At 34.7% G+C, this 20,586-nt stretch overlaps 2 protein-coding genes and 1 pseudogene across 4 annotated transcripts in view; 2 read left to right on the forward strand and 1 right to left on the reverse strand.

The window, feature by feature from the left end:
* The window catches only part of LOC126739021 (thioredoxin domain-containing protein 11), a 34,537-nt gene extending 24,589 nt beyond the window's left edge, over positions 1 to 9,948 (reverse strand). For 2 of the 3 annotated variants that reach the window (XM_050444558.1, XM_050444559.1), the window contains exons 1-7: positions 9,564 to 9,947; positions 9,187 to 9,474; positions 8,991 to 9,135; positions 8,765 to 8,938; positions 8,242 to 8,442; positions 8,118 to 8,193; positions 8 to 337 (exon numbers count right to left, since the gene is read on the reverse strand). In XM_050444558.1, the coding sequence (XP_050300515.1) occupies positions 8 to 337; positions 8,118 to 8,193; positions 8,242 to 8,442; positions 8,765 to 8,938; positions 8,991 to 9,135; positions 9,187 to 9,474; positions 9,564 to 9,799 (1,450 nt within the window). In that variant the 5' untranslated portion in view covers positions 9,800 to 9,947. Of the gene's footprint in view, positions 1 to 7; positions 338 to 8,117; positions 8,194 to 8,241; positions 8,443 to 8,764; positions 8,939 to 8,990; positions 9,136 to 9,186; positions 9,475 to 9,563 lie in introns of all 3 variants that reach the window. The other variant, XM_050444562.1, reaches the window with a different exon arrangement.
* LOC126739070 (uncharacterized) lies at positions 5,704 to 7,290 on the forward strand (annotated as a pseudogene).
* Positions 9,949 to 19,200: 9,252 nt separating the features above from the next.
* The window catches only part of LOC126744826 (uncharacterized), a 57,293-nt gene continuing 55,907 nt past the window's right edge, over positions 19,201 to 20,586 (forward strand). The window contains 1 exon segment of the mRNA XM_050452383.1: positions 19,201 to 19,606. Coding sequence (XP_050308340.1) covers positions 19,451 to 19,606 — 156 coding nt within the window. The 5' untranslated portion in view covers positions 19,201 to 19,450.

Below are 20,586 nucleotides of genomic sequence, written 5' to 3' on the forward strand. Positions count from 1 at the left end.
TTCTTACTCGGCTTCCATAAAGAAGTTTCATAAACCTTATAGTCATCAGCAATTAAATCCTCATCCAGCTCTTTTCCCTTTTTTCCAAAATTGTCTTCATGATGAGGGAATATTTCAAAGCACTGCTCTGCTTTGAAATTTTGACAGATACTTGGCAGTTTTAAGTTTGAACTTAAGCCACAATTCAACTCAAGTTTTCCCAAGGGTTTTGACAGTTTAGCAGATGTAGAGTTTAAAAATGGAGTTGCACTAGTAGTCACAGCTATTTGGGTCAAAGAAGTTTCCGTTTTGCTTCCCAGACATGTACTTTTTAGATTTTTATATGTCAATAAGTGATCTATAATGAAATTAAATCTAATTAGGCTAGTTAAATCTTAAGGTACAATTATCAGTTATTCTTAATATGTACACAAAAAATATGTAATGATAATCCTAAAAATACTTATCTACTAAACCAGTAAATACATTAATTTTTGATGATGATTTTATGTTTGTTGGCAAATCATTGAAAAGGCGAGAAAAATCCCTCATGCAATTTTCAAAGTTTTGTTGTATTTACCTATATAATTTTTGTTTGACCTTATGTAAATAAGTATCGGCTCTCTTTTTTAAATATGGCTTAAAATATGAACTGAAAGCCAATTAAGCATAGTCAGCATATATTTTATAAGGGTATATTTAATACAGCCTAAAAGTATTTGCATAACTTTATTCTGCTGTACCTGGAGATTCTGGAACTAAAAACTGAACTAACCTAAACTGGACCGGAACTGAAAATATTTTAGTTCTATGTTTGTTTCTGATATGTCCATTAACCAGCTCAAGTCTCCACTTAAAAATTATTTTTGCAATAAATTATTTGATGAAAAGAAAAGCTCAGATGCCATTAAAAAACTTAAATATCATAAGTAAATAAATCTATATGATCTGATGGACTGCCTGGCTAGGTTATTAAGGGCTGCAATGATATATTGCTAAAATCTCTTATTCATAGTTTTAATCTTAGTCTACAATCTTCAACATATTCAAAAGTTTGGCGTTGAAACAAAGTAATACCATTATTTAAAAAAGGTGCCAAGAATTATATAACAAATAAATTATCATCCATTTTTGCAATGCGTTGAGAATCGATAATTTTTATATCGATCCTCAATGCAATGTCAAGTTTTTGAATTGGTCTTATTTAATAGACTGTATGATGAAATCAAGATATCTGAGTATTAACATTATAATGAAATCAACATGTCTGAGCATTATTAACATGGATTTTTATCTAAGAAGTCTACATTGAAAAATCTTATAAGATTTGGTCAGTTTTTTCAGAATGCCCTAAATGAAACGAAATAAGTAGATGTTATTTATAGTGAAATGGACAAGGCATTTGATAAAGTAAAGCACAGCAATACTATAAAATCTCTTTATGAAAACAACGTCATCATTAACTTAATTTATCTATTTCAATCATATATAAAAAATAGGCAAATAGGCAACAAATTGTTGAAGTCAGGGGTGCCAAGTCTGATTTTTACTGTAGTTAATACTGTAGTACATCTGAAGTCCCCCAGGGCTTCAATTTGGGACCTTTATTATTTTTGATTGCCATTAATAACCTGTGCATTGCAAGAAGCGCTCTGAAGCTTTGCTTTTTGCCGATGATTTTAAGTCATACATGGGGATTGGGTCTGTCGAGGACTGCTCAAGTCTGCAGAGAAACTTTGATAATGTTATAAACTGGGGTATGACACTCTTCTTCAATAACAAAAATTGGTTCACTAAGTCTATAACCCAGAATCGGGATATTGTAGAATATCGTTACAATATTAATGATACTTTTTGCAGAAATTTACAAATGAAAGAAATTTGGGTGTTGTCAATATGGTGAATGAGGCACATAAAACAATGGGCTTCATTGTCAGGTCTAGTAAGAATTTGTGGAGTGTTGTCTGAAGTTGTTTGCCAGTCTAGTGAAAGTTGGAATGCACTTGTATAATTTGATCCCCTCAATATGAAATTTGGATTAAAACCATTGAGCGCGTACAAAGAAAATTTGTGAAGTACATGTTTTTTAAAAAGTTTGGGTATTATCCAAAGTAGAGCTATGACCACTATTTACTTTTACAGAAAATGCATAGATTAACTTTCAAAAATCGGCGCATCAGAACTGCTATTATATACCTTTTTAAAATTGTAACCAATAAAATTGATTCCACTGAAATTCTTTCAATGCTGCTGTTCCTTGTAGCGGTACCTTTGTAAGTATATAGAATAGATGTGATTTATTTGTTGCATACAATAAAGATTATTTGATTTGATTGGATTATATTTTACGCCATTAAATTTTAATTTCATGTTTTGTTTTTTGTCTAGTTATTTTATATATTTTATTTATATCTGATATATGTATGTGAGTTAAGTCTACTTTTATAGTTTGTAAGTAGTGCTATTTCTGTAAAATTAAGCTTTTGAACTAGGATAATTTATATTAGCTTTGTCAGGAAGATTCATATCTTATGATAATTAAGTTGTTTTTGACTTGACTTGATGCCACCCTAGAACTAATACTTATAATAACTGACCCATTTACAAAATATTCAATCATTTTAATATTTATATGTATGATTTGGATTTAGACCTTTTAGATTTAAATACATTTACCTAGATTATTGACAATAAACCTAATACTTCTTAGACTGCGGTCTATACATTTTAATTTGAAGTTACCCCTAGTTATTAGCATAAGGAGACAACTTGTTATTATTTTTTCTGTAGTGTTAGGTTTAATTGTTTTTTGTTGCATTTGAATGTACATATTGTCTACATACATATTGTACATATTGTCTTTTATATATAGTGGTGCCTGTAATTGAATCGGTGAGTTCGAAAACCGTACAAGTCCAAAATTTGACATTTGTAAGTAAGATAGCCATTTTGTTTAAAATTTGTCTTTTCATCAATTGAGCTTAAAAACCGTACTAGATACTTAGTCGTTAACGTAGCACGACTGCTAGTGAGGAGAAAAACCGTACATGTCCATGTCGTACGGTTTTTCATCTCAACAACAAAATAGTGGCCAGTTGCTTATTTGCACGCACAGCGTTCACTTCGTGTGTATGTTTATCATAAAAAATTGCTTAGTTTATTAACAATTTAAAGTAAAATTATGTCATCCAGTGATAATGAAGAAGTTAGTGAAACTAGTAGTGCCAGCAGAAAAAGGAAAAGGAATGTTCATAGTTGGAAATATAATGCAATAAAAACAGCACATTTGCAAGGTCAGGCATATGTTTCTAAGATGGGTAAACATGTCAATGCAAAGACTGTAGGCCCTGCGTGTAGATAAGTTAATAAGTTTAACACTTTGACTAGCAGCAATTCGGAAGAACGCATTATACGTATATCGTTGGATAACCTAGTGGACTTAATTTTTTTTTATCTTAATTTATTTATTTTTTTTTTTTTTGAACAAATAAATATTTTTGTATAGGAATTTGGGTTAGTATGGTTAGTTTTTTTTAGCGCATAATAAGTACACTCAAAGTACTTATAATAACAACGCGCTTACACCCGAAGTAATGCTAGTCAGGGATAAGTCAGGCTAGTAAATTTTAGCAACAAGTTGGGTTTAAATCAAAATAGCTGTTTTAATTTTTAGTTGTACAAAGAAATGCATGGAACAGTTTACTGAGGAAGAAAGAAAAATGTGTTAACTAATCTACTCAGCCGTACGACAAAAAATGAACAAGATACTTATTTACAAGGACTAATGGAAGCTCAACAAATCGAGAGAAATCGCGTGAGAAGTGCGGAACACAAACAAGAAAGAAAATCAAACTTTTCGTACTTTGTCTTAAAAGGCTCAAATAGAATTTCCGTATGCAAACAGGCATTTATAAGTCTTCATGCCATATCACACTGGCAAGTTCAGCACCTGAACACCCTACTTTTGGCAGGTAAATCACCAAACGATCTTAGAGTTAGGCATAATAATAGACCATTATGCGATGAATGGACTCAAAAAACTAAAGAGCACATTCAGGCGTTTCCAGTCAAAGTTTCACCTTATTCGTCCAAAACCGTACGTTATTTAGATGCATCTTTGACTGTAAAGAAAATGCATACCCTTTTTGTCGAAAAATATCCAAAGTTGGAAAACTTAATTAAATACGAATTCTATTTAAAGTATTTCAACGAAAACTTCAATTTGAAGTTCGGAAGACCCCAGGTTGATGTATGTTCGGAATGCGAAAGACATGGAAAACTTAAAGATGTTAACCTTAACGATAAAGTAAAGAGAGTGGTTGCAGCTGAACTAATAGTTCATAAAAGGCGGGCGAAAAAGTTTTGTAACAAAATTAAAGAAGTGCAAACCCTTTGTACTGAACGACCAGAAGTGATGGACCTAGCCTTTGATTATATGCAAAGCATGCCACTCCCGCATATTCCGGTCCAGGAAATATTTTATTTCAGGCAGCTCTGGGTATTTGCATTCCAAATACACAACCTTAAGGATAATACTGGCCATTCTTATACTTACCATGAAGGTCAAGGTCAAAAGGGACCTAATGAAGTGTGTACATTTCTTAATGATTACATAATGAAACATATACCCCCTGATATCACTGAACTGCATTTATTTTCCGATGGATGTGCAGGGCAGAACCGAAACCAAACAATGGTTCGTTTCCTCTCAGCATTACAGGCAACCAAGAGATTTAACAAAATTTATCATTATTTTCCAGTAAGAGGCCATTCGTTTTTGCCGTGTGATCGGGATTTTGGCTGTGCAAAATGGAATTTTAAAAAACATGATCGAATTTACACTCCAGAAGAATATGAGGACTTAATATTGACCTCCAGGAACCAGCAGCCATTTACTGTCAAGCAGATCCGATACACTGATATTACTAATTTTAAGAACTGGTGGCCTGATTACTATAAAAAAACATGTAGTACTCGAGGTACCGGTGCTAAGAAGGAAAGGTTGCTGTGTCAAAGTATAGGCAGTTCCTGTAGGAAAGTTTAAATCCAGGATATGTTAAAACGTGGGAATATACAGGGTGTTCGCTAATTAATGGTACATGGAAAAACCACAGACTTCTGATGTAAAAATATTACGATTTAACTATATTTACCTATATCCAAAAGTTGATAATAACTGAGATACAGGGTATTAAACTTAAAACTTTTTTTTTGTTTTTCCCCAATAACTTTAACAAAAGTTAACTTTTTTTCACAAAAATTTGTAGTTAGGGGTTTTTTAGGTCGAGAAATTAATTTTTTTAACAAATTGAGTGTACAATGTAGGGGGCGCTGTCTGCGACATCTTTTTCTCTTTCATAAGGTCATAACTTTTTTGTGCTTAACTGTATTTAAGTTTTTATTGAAAATAATACTTTTTTCATATTTTTTACGTAAAAAAGGTATACTAAGTTGAAGTCGCTCAGAGTTACCGTTTTGGAGATATTTGTATTTAAATTATTTAGTGCACCATGCACTCGACCCCGGCTGAATAATTAATATAATCGGGAAATAATTCGCTTTTTTAAAGTAAGCTATGAGAAAGCAAATGAACTTTAGAGACGCAGTTGTTAGGAAACCGCCATGTTGCTGTTGTTTGTTGATTAGTATAAAGTTGTCAGAAAATATTTTACTAGTGTTTTCTGTGATTTTGCATCCAGTTCACTGTTTTGTTGAATTTTTAAATTTTTCGTAAGTTGAGAAACAATGCCGAGACACAATCTTTTTTCAAATGCCGAAATGAGGGATATGTTGTGTGTATATGCGCAGGCAAATTTTAATGGACGCGAAGCCTATAGACGATATTCAGAACTCTATCCAAATCGAAGACAACCTGATTTCGAAATCTTCAAAAATCTTTACGATCGATTAGGAGAAACAGGTACATTTCGTCCTAAACGGATTCCGCAGGGCGCCCGAAGGTTATAACTCCAGAACAAGAAGAAGAAATCCTGGTCCGCGTGGGTGAAAATTCGGAAATAAGTGCAAGACATGCTGCTGCGGCAACTGGAGTAGGCAAGTCATCCATTTGTAAAATATTTCACGAAGAGGGTCTTTATCCGTATCATTTCACTCCTGTGCAAAATTTATTAGAAAATGATTTTGCGCCCAGGATAGAATTTGCCCGTTTTTGCCGTGCCCAAATAAATGCCGACCCCATGTTTCTGAATAAGATACTATTTACTGATGAAGCAACGTTTACACGTAGAGGCATTTTCAATTTTAGAAAAACACACATGGGCATTACAAAATCCACATTCAGTACACGAACGTCATTTCCAACATGAATTCAAAATTAATGTATGGTGTGGTATAATCGATAATCATTTATTGGGCCCTTTCGAACTACTGCCCAATTTAAACGGGGAACTCTACCTTGAGTTCCTAGAAACACATTTACCAGATTTTCTCGATGATATTCCGCTGGACATAAGGCAACATATGTATTTCATGCAAGACGGAGCGCCAGCACACTTCTGGTTTTTTGTGTATGGGGCTATATGAAGTCGCTCGTTTACAAAGAAATAGTGAATTCCAAAGAAGAACTATGGCAGAGAATTTTATATGCTGCACAAAAGCTACGAAACGAACAATTATTTTTTTTAAATTAGGAGATCTTTCAGCAAAAGAACTGTTAAATGTATTGAAGTGAATGGTAGACATTTTGAACAGTTTTTGTCAAAAGCAGATCTATTTTTTTACTAAAACTCGTCACAGTTTCAAAATGGAAAAGTTATCAGTCGCATAGTTAAGTTTGTTTTCGTTAATGTTATTTTCTTTCAATAGATTTTCTAGTGTCATAGTTATTTTAAATAAAGTTAATTAAATGATAATCCAATTTTTGTCTGCATTATTCTCAATGACTTATACTAAAATATTATTTATGATGTAAAAAATGATTGGTAAAGAGTAACAAGACATTATTGCTGCTTGAGCTGCTGTACTAAATTTGAAGGCAGATATCTCGAAAACGGCGACTCTGAGCGACCCGAAAGTAGTATACCTTTTTTACGTAAAAAATATGAAAAAAGTATTATTTTCAATAAAAACTTAAATACAGTTAAGCACAAAAAAGTTATGACCTTATGAAAGAGAAAAAGATGTCGCAGACAGCGCCCCCTACATTGTACACTCAATTTGTTAAAAAAATTAATTTCTCGACCTAAAAAACCCCTAACTACAAATTTTTGTGAAAAAAAGTTAACTTTTGTTAAAGTTATTGGGGAAAAACAAAAAAAAAGTTTTAAGTTTAACACCCTGTATCTCAGTTAATATCAACTTTTGGATATAGGTAAATATAGTTAAATCGTAACTATATTTACCTACTGTTGGATATAGGTAAATATAGTAAAATGTATAGATGGTTTACACTCCCAAACTTTTAAATTGCTCAAAGAACATAAGAATAGCCCACCTCTGCCCAATAAAAAATCCAGAGTCCAGAAAAAAAAATTCTGGACATCAAGAAGGTAATGACTTATACCCAAGGTGAAGCATTGGAATTTTATTACCACATCACTTCATGGAAAACTACAAACGCTGAAAATGATGATTAAAGTTATTGAGATATTAGTTTTCAAGTTGTATTTTTCCTCTGTATTGAATAAATATATAAAAAATCAATAAATGTTTACCTATATCTTTTTATATACAGAATTGAGTTTAAAAACCGTACAAGTCCGTCCCCCCTTTTGATCTGTCATTGGTAGTTAATTTTTTTTTCTGAAAAACTACCCTTAAAAACACATTACCAACCACGAGATCTACAACTTTTCTATGCATGCCGATAGTCTATGCTAAGTAGTTTTAGCTTTAAAAGGTTTTTATTGATTTTCTCGAAACGCGAATTTTGGACATGTATGGTTTTCGAACTCACCGATTCAATTGGCACTTAGGCTGCTAATACGTGGAAAAATAATTGTGGTAAATAATCTTTCTGGTTCAAAAAGAAATATGGATATTCTTAAAAAAAAAAAGAATTTTTTCCCTTTAGAAAGACAGAGCTACTACTTAATTTCTAAAATTAAAAGATCGATCTCTGAGAGTATGCAAAACACTACATCAACAATGTAATATTTCCAATTTAATAATAAACTTACCTAATCTTTTGGCCTCAATATCGAAATTAAGCAACCAATTTTCACAGTTTTGATACTGCTGAGCTATGTCTTGAAGCTAAAAACTGAAATTATTAACTATTGATAAAAGAATACACAAACATACCATCATAAAATAATCATACTGAAGACTCAAAGGGTTCTTGGGGGTGAACATGATTAATGTGGGCCCTGTTTGCAGCTTATGGGCCAAAGTGACACTCTTGACTTCAGGTGGTGAAATCCATGTAATTGGAGTTTTTATTACTTTAAAAATCCATTGCAAAAGGACTTCAGGCTTCCAATCTGAAGGCTCTATTTCTAGTATCTACAGTTCATTTGATTATTATTAGTACACTCGGTTTAGGATTTTCTCAAGGGTGTATCAAAACAATTCAATATTACATTTTCAATTTTTATCTTATAGATACCCTGGATATGCTTACACTTTAGGGACGTTTGTAGTATCTATTTAATGAATGCACTTAAATATTTACATTTTTTTAAATAAATAATTTTAATTTTCTTAAAGGTATTACTTAAAAACTTAGTTTTGCATTGGCACCTTCTCAGTCTTTAAGTTCTAATGTAATGAAATTAAAGTATTAGTTTTTGAATAGGTACATTCAAAGAGTTCATTTTTCACATACCCTTTGTTGCTCCCACATATACACAGATAATGTGTTTTTAGTAACCTGCACTGGTTTAAGATAAAATGAAATTCTGCCAAATGGTTCAGACTCAAGGCATTTTATAGCTGTTTTATAATAAACTGAATATTCTGCACTATTTGGTGATGCATTTATTTCAGCCACAACATAAGCCTATAAACAGAAAAATAATTTTTGAATTATTATCAGTAAATGAATAAAGTACCTCTTCAAAATTGAAAATTGGTGGATCTGCTCTCCTTATTGGAACCATAATTTTTTTTAAGAAACTTATCATATGAGGTGCCAACAATGGTCCATTGTATTGAATAGCATTGTTGACAGAAAGATATATTACCATTACAGGCCATCTAGAAAACACATTTTAGCAATTTTTGTACAAGAAATAGCCAAATTATTACCTAACAATCTTAGCAAAACTCCCTTTACAATCACTCTCAGGTTGCCAGCAGTTAACAGCAATAAAAGCAACAGAATCCTGCAAATGCTCTGCTGCAAGAAGAAATTCTTTTCTAGCAGCCTGACTTTGGGCATCCCAAGGGGCATAATACATAATAAAAGAAATATCTGGTGTAATCTTTTTTGCTAAACTTAGGGCCTTGGTTAGGTCTCCATAGTAGAAGTCTGTTACTGCCGAATTGGTTGGAAAGAATGGGTAGGCTTTTGGAGGTTTTGAAATTTTTGGAGGTCTAATGAGAAAAAAATTTAACTACAGTTATACACGTAAAAATAGATAAACCAAATGTAGAAATTATAACACAATTATTGCTAAACTTACTCTTTATAAACAGCGCCATAAGCCAATAAAAAAACACAAAATAAAGCTAGTTCCCTCAAGAAATTTTTCATTTTCACCATATACTTATTCCTCTTTTTCTTTTTTAAATTGTTATTGACGTTATCGGGTCGAAAATCTACGTTTTTATTAACAATATCGCGCTCATTGTCGCCAGATTCGTGGCTAAGCGGAGCGGTCTTTTTAGCCCCGCAGAGGCGCCTTTTTAGCCAACTCATGCCCGGAACGAATCATTAGACTGCCGAGACCCGTTTACATGCCCTCCAGACCAAATTTTCGCGATATGTTCACCGATTTTTGAGCTTTTTCAGCTTTATTATGAGTTTTTCACTTTTTTTCAAGTATGGTAACCTCAAAATACACGTCATTTAAACAAACGTCAAAATATTTACACGGGACCAATTGGAACTTTGACATTACGTCAGCGATTACCAATCAGAGTTGGGAATCTGTTCATTATTGTTGTTAGCCAAGAAACGTCATGTGGGCATTGTCGCTCTCTTTCTATCTTGTCTTAGTTTGGTAAAAGGGAGACAAAGACGGAATTAGCTGGGATATCTAAAGGTTAAGTATGCAGTTTGTCTTGGTTATTTTATAGAATGGACAGGGCCGTAGTAGAAAAAATATTATTATAAAATATAAACTAGAGATATTTAGGAAAAAAAATCATTGTGAATTGTATTATAGAAATTAAATCTCCCTTCTTGAGGATTTTATTTGCATTTGTTTACTATGAGAAATTGCGATAAAAATTTGAGTAAAATATATTTTGGTAAATATGTCGTAATTCATAAATCTCCTAAGAAATTTCGAGAAAAAAGTTCAATCCGAGAGAGCAGAAATGATTACTTTGTAACAGATAATTGTTCTCGATAATCCCTAATTTTTGAATACCCCACATTAATATTTAAAATGATTATAGCTTAATATGCTATTTAATATAATTTTTTCTAACTTCTGTATTCATACGATCATACGACTATCATAGTCGTATTATTATTGACCTATTGTTAATTATGTAGTTTTGAGATTTTGTAAATCCAAGTTATGTCCCTTTTTCATGTGTTTAAATGTATTTTAACCTTTTAACCTTGTCTGAGGCACTAGAACTTATAAGATGAATTGACGGAGCCTCTTAATTTGTTATCCCTGATGATTTTTTTTTTTATGGTAAACACAAGCACAAGAGGAAAGTCCTACGTCACTCTTGGAGTGGTGCTTGCTCGAAGATATTTGTGGGCATTTATCTTGAATCGCTGTAGGTTGTATGCCTCGAGAAATATGTGAGGTGGAAGCCCGTTCCACAAAGAAGATGTTCTCCAGATGAATGAGTCCCGATAGAGCGACGTCCTTGGGGTAGGCAGGTGGACTCGATGTTGATGAGCCGCAACTGCTAGACGCGTCCTTCTTGCCGGAACAGCCCTGGGTGGAATCAGGCCTGCCAGCTCAAAGGAGCACTTACCGTGATAATAACGGTAGAATAAACAGAGATCAGCCACCTTTCTCCTGTGCTCCAGACTATCCAGACTCTTTGTTAGTTCTGGTTTGTCGATAAGACGAATAGCTCTCTTCTGTATAGAATCCAGCAGGTTTAAACTATGCTTGGGTGCAGAGCTCCAGATATGCGAGCAATACTCGAGGGAAGGGCGTCATACTGGTGATTGGAGAAAAGAATCCGTAATTAGCATGATGGAAAGGCAAACAACACACAGCAGGATTCTGACATCTATTATTGATATTGACCTTGAATAGTAGAATATTCAAAATATCAGGACAATAAAAAATCCCATTTAATATGTTATAAAATGTGAGTAAATCTGATCGAGTTCTCATTGCTTTAAGACTATCGATATTAAATAAATCTTCTGTTATTTTATAATTAATGGGAAAATTCTGGTAAATTTAAATGTCAGCTTTGAAAGCTATGAACGAAAAAATGCTTTTTAAACAATTTCAGTTGCTTCCACACGGTTAAAATAAAATGAAGACCATACAGGTGAGGAATATGCCTCAGCATAAGCCCAGAATGAACAATTGAATAGTAGAGCATCTTAAAACAGCGAAACAGACAATTTACCGGAGTTACGCACAATAAAACCAAGCATGCCCTTATTGACAATCTCAGCATAATAAGGCAGAAATGCCACTTTACTGTCCAGTAACATACCCAAGCCTCTAACAGTAGTAGCAGACTTGAGAAACAAGCCATTTATTGTGGAATGATGCACAGTTAATCTCAGGGAACGAGTAACGACCAAAAGAAATGCTAAAGCATCTTTTAATATTAAGCTCTAAACCATTATTTACTGAGCATAAAAAAACGTCACTATCAACATCAGCTTGTAAAAGTTGCACATCAATTGCGGATTTTATCACCTTGTACAATTTTAGGTCGTCTGCCAATAATAAAAATTCCGAATGATGTATAACACAATAACAAAGGTCATTAATAAATAGAATGAATAAAATAGACCCTGTGTAGGAACCCTAAGGCACACCGGAAAAAATTGAATTTCTTCAGAAATGATGGTATTTATAGGCACCAATTGAATAAGATTTGACAAAAATCCATCAATCCACTTCAAGAAACTATCGCCCAGACCCATAGCACGCAACTTCTGAATGAGATATCTATGGCTCACTCTGTCAAACGCCTTCGAGAAGTCAATATATCTTACTATGGTTCTCAAAAGCATCCAACAAGTACTGCTGATACGTAAGCAAAGTAGTTACGGTAGATTTATTCTCAAAAAAACCGTATTGCTGATGTATAATTATATTCCGACTACGCAATGAAACCTCTATGGCAAAAAGGCTATTAATAATTTTGGGTATTTCAGATTGAATGCTTACACCCCTGTAGTTGGCAATGCCATTTCTATCCCCACTCTTATATATCGAAGTCAGGAATCTGGAAAACATCCTGAATCAAACGAAAGGCAAAACAGATAATGTATGGGGTTTGGTTAAAGAACACACACAATTTTTTATAAGATAATGACATACCATAAGGTCCATACAAATATTTAGTTTTGAGATCTTCAGTCGATTTGAAAACATCAGTAAGAGATATGTTAATAGAATCAAAATTAAGAATGTAACCAAAATTATAATTGGGTACTTACTGTACCTTCATGTTTTTTGTAAGTTGCTGAAAAATGATCAGCAATCAAATTAACTATATCCTGACCGCCGTAGGACTTTGATCTTTGTAAATTGCTTACATCTTTCCAAAAGTTATTTAAAGGTATTAATTTTGGGCTATACATCATTATTCATTTTAGCAAAGTAGAATTTATAGCAACCTGTAACCTTTCACCTACTTCTTAAAGTGGAAAATACTATGTAATCTATTTCAAGTATGGAAGTTTTATATTTTTTGTGTGCTCTTTTTTTTGTATAATTAATTTGTGTTTTAAAAAGAGGTTTACAAGAGACTCTTAGACCAACACCACACAGATACCTTAATGCTTTTTTCTGAATAGTAAAAATTATGTTAAGGAGTCCCTTGGAGCACAAACCCCAAAATGGCAACCCATAACGGATATGAGAGTCTATTAGGGCGAAATAAACAGAACGAGCAAACAACCCCCCCAACTCATGCCTGGCAACCCTGACTGCAAAACAACCAGAAGAAAGTTTAGCAGCGAGGCCCAAAACGTGGTTGTCAAACCTTAAACTCTCATCAATGAAGAGGCCGAGAAATCGACAATAATCCCTACCATGTAGTGGGCTCTGCTCATCAAACAAAAAACCCTCTACATTACACTTAAAGCCCAGAACAAAAGTCTTATCGACATTGAATACAAGCTGATTGCCGATGCATCACTCTTTAATTTTGTGAAGGTCCTCTACTATGAGAGATCTGACTACTTTTTGATCTTTGTTATGCCACAGAATTGTAGTATCATCGGCAAACTGAACCACTAGTCCATGCAGTGATAGAGAGCTTAAGTCATTAACGTATAATTAAAATAAAATAGGACCCAACACTGACCCTTGAGGTACACCACATTTAAGATGTGCTATCCCTGACGAAAATTCAGATGCAACCACCCTCTGGGTGCGGCCAGACAGGTATGACTTCAACCACCCAAAGCCACTCCCCTAAATCCGTAAAAATCAAGCTTTCATAGCAGTATTCCATGATCCACACAATCGATCAGATCACAGAACACCGCTGCTGCAGCCTCCTTGGAGTTCATAAATAGATATACACTCTCCAAGAATCTGAAAATGGCATTCTACGTGCCCCAGATGACTGAAATCCATACTGATTAGGGGACAGCACATTGTATTTGGTCAAAAAAGAGACAATTCTATTTTTTGCAAGCTGCTTAAGAACCTTGGAGAGGGTAGACAAAATTGATATGGGACGAAAGTTAGAGGGTCGGTCCAAGCTACCACCTTTATGAAGAGGGATAATCATAGCTTCCTTTAAACAGGATGGGAACTCGCCCTAAGGAAATGACTGATTGATTGCCCAAACCAAAGCACCTAAAGCGCTCGCAGGTAGAAGTGACAGCAGACGTGAAGAGATACCATCGGAACCCGAAGACCTATGATTATTCAAGCACTGAATTGTTTCAAGGACCTCGGTGGCATCTACAGGGTGCAAAAATCTCATCCATTATTCTCTAAGAGACCAACATAAAAAATTGACGAAAAACAAAGAAAAACACAAAGTCACGGTCTCACAACATGTAATTAAACGGGCTACACGTGTTTCGCTCTAGTTAGAGCATCATCAGGCCTTTAGAAGCCATCCACACACTTCACAGTACATGATCTTCTTACTTCACATACTATGTAATCTATGTAATCTTCTTACTTCACATACTATGTACTGTGAAGTGTGTGGATGGCTTCTAAAGGCCTGATGATGCTCTAACTAGAGCGAAACACGTGTAGCCCATTTACTTACATTTTGTGAGACCGTGACTTTGTGTTTTTCTTTGTTTTTCATCTACAGAGTGGAAAAAGAATGATTGGTTGATAGCATTCCGATTAAGATACTTGTGAGAGTTGTTTTTCGCTCATTATGATTGAGTAATGTAATTGTTTTTACGTGTTTTTTAGATGTAAATATTTAGTTTTATATATGTAAGGTCCATTTAACTTTAAGTAAACAAATTTATCTTGTTATTGTTAAGTCATTTATTTTTTTGTTAACATTGTTTCACGCCCTTACGGGCTTTTGTATTTTGAAAGGAATTTAATAAATATTATTATTATTTACAGCCAGTTAAGGCTCGCACTCCCTCTCAGGGGGGGGGGGAGGATCATTTACTTATCCCAGATACCTCCGATATCAAAAGGATTAAGCTCTGTGGTCTATGGGGGGCCTTTTCGGTACCCTTAAGTGACCTGAAATGTAGAGTTATCTCCTAGGAATTTTCGGGTGCTGCGAGCAGTTGCCAGTAGTACTGCCTTTTGCATGTGCTTATATAGATGTTCGCCAGTTCCTAGTTGTTTAAGGTATTCCAGTAGACTCTTTGGTATTACACCCGTTGTCGATATAACAATTGGGATGGTCTGAACATTATCCATTCTCCATTGCCTTCCGATTTGAATTTCTAGATCTCTGTATTTGGCGGTTTTCTCAGTGTGTTTCTCTTGCAGATTATTGTTGTTCGGTATGGCTACGTCAATTAGAGTTGTTTTCATGATTTTGGCTGATCTCATTAGGATGCCGCCCATGAAGGGGCTTCTCCATCCAGATGCGGAGTTTTTCCTGGTCCGTATGATGGTAGCTGCGCGCTTCCTCGCTCTTAAGTTGTAGAGGAGTAGAATCGTCTATTTGATTTATTGCGCGATGCAGCGTGGAATTTTCTCCTTGCCTGTAAAAATAGGATCTTAAGTTAGTGATTTGTTTTTCAAGTTGTTTACCCAGATCTATTAATCCTCTTCCTCCAAGGTGGCGAAGAAGCATTGTTCTTTCAGTGGCACTTCGAGGGTGGTGGTTGTGCGTTTTAGTAAGTAGGGTCCTCACTTTTCTTTGTAGCCTTTCTATGTCTGTCATACTCCAATTAATTACCCCAAAAGAATAACGAAGAGCTGAACATGCGTAGGAGTTAAGTGCCTTAAATATAATTTTGCTGTTGAGATTGGTTCTCAAAACTTGTCTTACCCTTTTTACAAACTCGTTAGTCAGTTTGCATTTCATTGTTTGTTGTTCAATCGTTTGTGATTGTTTCATCCCCAAGTATTTGTAAATTTCGTGTTCGCCCATGGCCTCGATGGTCTGGAAATTCTGCATCTGATATTCTCCTGGCTGAATTTTTCCTCGGATTATATTGAGAGTACGGCATTTATCTAGTCCAAATTGCATGCCGATGTCGTTGGAGAACTCTTCTACTATATGCAGCATTTGGTTTAGCTGGTTCCTAGTTGCAGCCATTATTTTTAAATCATCCATATACAGTAAGTGATTTAACTTTGCAATCTCGGTGTTATTATCTCGGATGCTAAACCCATAGTTGGTAGAGTTAAGACGGTTCGAAAGAGGGTTCATAGCAAGGCAGAATCATAATGGGCTCAGTGAGTCCCCTTGGAAGATTCCTGTTCGAATTGGAATGTTGTTTGTACTTACTGCGCTTTTACCCTGTACTTTGAGCTGGATCGTTGTTCTCTAACTTGTCATAGCACTCTCTAGAAAAGACAACGTATTACCATCAACTTTATACACTTTTAAAATGTTTATAAGCCATTCGTGTGGTACTGAGTCGAAGGCTTTCTTATAGTCGACGTAGGCAGTAAAAATATTTCTCTTGTTGTGATATGCCTGGTTGTTGATGACAGAGTCGATAATAAGTTGTTCTTTACAGCCCATAGAACCTTTAGCGCATCTTTTTTGTTGTGCGGCTATGATGTTGTTTTCCTCACAGTGTTGATAAATGCGCTGTGTTAAACATGAAGTGATAATTTTATACAAAGTAGGTAGGCACGTTACCGGTCGGTACTTAGACGGATCTTGTGTGTTGTTCTGGTCTTTAGGCAGTAGATAGGTTACTCCTTGCGTGGGTTAAGAATAACGTGGTTAATTAAATCTGAGAGTTTAGGATGCATACTCCGTAGTTTCTTTAGCCAAACGTTATGAACTCCATCTGGTCCAATGATTTCCAATTATGCAGTTTTTGGATAATCTGGTTTACTTCCTCGATAATGAATGGTCGATGTTCCATCTGGCTATATTTATTACTGTTTTGTTTCTCTTCAGTAACCCAGCTTGCGTTGATATTGCATGTTGTTTGAGTTGCAAGTTGTTTGGCCCAAAAATCTTGAATTTGTTCTTTCGTGGGGTATTGCTTATCTGGGTGATCTGATTTTGAATTTAGCTCTCTATAAAATTGTTTTTCGGCCTTTTCAAAACGAAGATTGTCACGTTTTCGGTTATTATTGGTCTTGTATCTTCGTAGGCGCCCTGAAAATAAGGAAAGTTTCTGTTTTAGAGTATCCAGGCATTGTTGAGCTGTATTATTTTCTGGTTCATGCCGAGTGTGGATGTTGTTTCTCTGCAAAATTTCATCAACTTTCTGTTTTAGTCTATTTGTTCGTGTACCCCTCAGATATTCTGTTAGTTGGCCGATATCTTTTCGAAACCTCTGAATTTTTCGTTGAAGTCTGGTCTCCCATGGCGGTATCGGGAGCTCGGTTCTTGCAGAGTCATTGTGGGTCCTTATCTTAATCTTCATGGTTTTAGCAACGGCAGTTGCTGCGCTATATACTAAAAGGTGAAGAGATTGCATGTTATTAATATTTAAAAGATAAGGTGGAAGAATTTTGGCGTTTAAAAGTTCCATAATTTGACCTAGTTTTTTTGAAGAGTTTACTTTTGGAAGTTTGGGTCTTATCAGTGGGTTGGTTTCCTCAAATTCTAGCATCGCACTTGCCATTTCTGCAGATAGTTCGTGATATAGCTCAGAATTGTCCTGTTGGGTGTTTTCAGTAGTGTTAGGTTCCTGTGTGTTATTTAATACGTTTTCTATTACAGGTTGCTCCTCATCTGGTTCATTGTTAGCGGGGTCTTGTTCGTTGTTAATTTGCGCATTGTATTTCTTCTTTAATGGTATTGAGTCTTGTCTCTGGAATTAGATGATTACGCATTATTACCCGATACTAGTCTGCTACTCTCTGTTCGGTGACTTGGAGATGTGGATAGATTCTCCTAAATTCGGCATGTAAAGGTTGTCTGTAGCCGATCATTTCTCGTCCCAGGTTGGTCACTTTATAAAAGCTGCGCATGACGGTTTCATTCATCGCAGATGTCCATTTCATGCGCTGTCTTTATGGTCCCGCCTGGGTGAGCGCTGGCTGAATTTCCTGCGTAGCACCTTCAGCGAGGGGGGCTCGTGATGGTGTTGGGCCCTTCTGGTCGTTTTGTTGTTGAAGAGAAGGAACTGTAGTTTCTTGAATGACCGGTTAACTCCTTGCCACCAGGCAGCGACCTTTCTCCGAGGCATCTTCCGCTTCGTGTCTCCATTTCCATAGGTGTACCACCATTTAACCCTGGTGGTCCAGGTTGTTCTTTTAGTCGCCTTTTACGACAGGTAGAACGTACCAGGAGGCTATTCTACCCCCGGTAGAATAAAAATTCTGTTAAAATTTTTGGTAGCATTTATAGCCTAAGATAATAAGAAAGTTTTACGTAAATTTTGAAGAATGTAGCATAATTTTCTTTCAAAAAATATCCACTAGAAAGTGTAGTATTTTATTTAAGAAAAAAAAATTACACTTTGCATCGAGAATTTACCTATGGTTACAACTATTTGCGGGACTTTTGCCATTACAAACGTAACACTATTGTGTTGAGCATGTATTTTGCCTAAAAAGTTAAAAAAATATACAGCGGATTTTCTGGAAACTGCCTTTTAAACCACTAAGGTCTACATTTTGAAGAAAAACAGAAAAAATTAAATATGTCGAAAACTATCAACTTTTGCATAATACATATTAGGGTTCAATTTACTTCTTACCCCTCCCCTATCACATCTCCAAAGGAATGTATCGAATTACCAGTAACCCTGTATATATATATTATATATTATTATTATTATTATTATTATTATTATTATTATTATTATTATTATTATTACTATTATTATTATTATTATTATTATTATTATTATTATTATTATTATTATTATTATTATTATTATTATTAATTACAGTTTTTAAAATCAGTTTCAATCATCAATAAGAATGATTATATTTGAGATTACTGATTATTAACAGGAAGTAATAATAAAATTCATAAGCTAGGTGACGCTGTATAACATTCATGTGCTACGGACGTAATTGAGACTTCTACAATGTTTGTAAAAACATTTTTATTTTCATATTTTCCTCCTTATTACATATTGTTAAAGTCTCTTTGAGCATAATGGGTGATATTATTTTTAAATCATTATATGATTAATACGAAGTAGTCAATGAAATTTGATTTTGAAAATAAAAGTAATACAATTTTCACCATTTCAGAACAGCAAAACGAAAATTAAAAAAAAACAGTCCGATCCTGTAAGCCGAAGCTTAACCGTCGGTTTGAAAAGGTGGCCTAAGAAAAGTCCCGTTTGTTTTCTACGGTGGCGCCGCCTGGCGTCGTTAAGATCAAGCCCGATAAGAGGCAAGAAATTGTATTTACACTACAGAAAAGTGCTTTTCCTAATCGAATAACTTCGGAAAAGGCCAGTGCCTTATTTTTTCCACATTGTATAATATAATTTGACGTTTGGTACGTAAAAATGAATGGAACGAGTGTGGTGCAGTGATTTTGCGTGCGTAAACAATCGGGAAATTCGGAATGTGTACGTAAAGGGGTTTAAACCCACGATAGTAGGCTGTGAAACCGAACATTAAATGTATCGTGTATGCTTTTGTTTTGTTTTTCGTTTGTTTTAAACATGTCCAATGTACCGCCAAAGTTTTATCGGTTGTGTCGATTGTGCTTATCCTGCGATAAAACTTGCGTGCCCAATACGAACGAACAGATAACCAGGAAAATCCTCTATTGCTTGTCAATATCGGTAAGAGATGATTCATCTTTGTGATAAGTCATGATTCTGTTTTTAGTTCTTATCTTAACCTAAAATCAGCCATGTAGTCTTTTGTTTTCTTGTCGCTCGTCTTGTCAGTCGGGTTAACTCGAGCTGCATGGCCGACTATTTTTAAACCATTTTATAAATAATTCCTTGTGTGTTATTTTTTTTTTTGTTTTTAAAACATCTGCCTGGCGTGGGCCCCCCTTTGTAATCTCTGATTACAGCCGTCCAGTTATAAAATTGATAATGATTCTTTTGACTGGCGTCGCACATAAATCAACTGGTTTACTGGGAATAGAAAGTTTGGCAAGATACATTACGAGATAAGATGGTTCTAAAATGATAACAGGGCCGTTCTTTGTGTTATGGCAAGGAGCGAGTTCGGTCTCCGTTGGTTGCCGCTCACCTCGCTTGAATGTAAAATTCCCAGGACCGGTTTCTTATCAGTTTTTATTTATAATTATGTTATGCTGAGGTTGTTATTATAAAAGCGGATTTTGATTTTAATTCGGGTTATTGTTGCTTAATAATATCTATAAAAAATTCCACCTTGGCAATCGTTTTCCTATGAAGCTATATTTTTGCTTGATTGACTTGATATTTACAACTTATTAATTATTAACTGAGAACATTATGATTCAATTGTTTTTTTTTACAAGTCAGACGTAATCGTAAAATAATGACAGTTAACTGTCAAAAATATTTTTGAATTCTCACACTATTGTCCCTTTAATGTAAATTTGGCATCATCTAACTAGTTTTTATAACACCAATAAGATTTTCTGAGAAGATATTTGTATAGATTTTAAATTGATGATTTCATGGTTTAAATAGCTACGTTTACAACGCAAGGATGTATTAGGTCCACGGATTAAATGATAGACTATTTTTATTTAGTACAGCAAACAGGGCTGTACAAGGATTGATTTTGAGGGTTAAATTAGTGCAGGATTAGCTCTAGGATC

The sequence above is a fragment of the Anthonomus grandis genome, chromosome 1 (assembly GCF_022605725.1).
Source record: "Anthonomus grandis grandis chromosome 1, icAntGran1.3, whole genome shotgun sequence".
In the NCBI taxonomy this organism is placed as follows: Eukaryota; Metazoa; Arthropoda; class Insecta; order Coleoptera; family Curculionidae; genus Anthonomus; species Anthonomus grandis.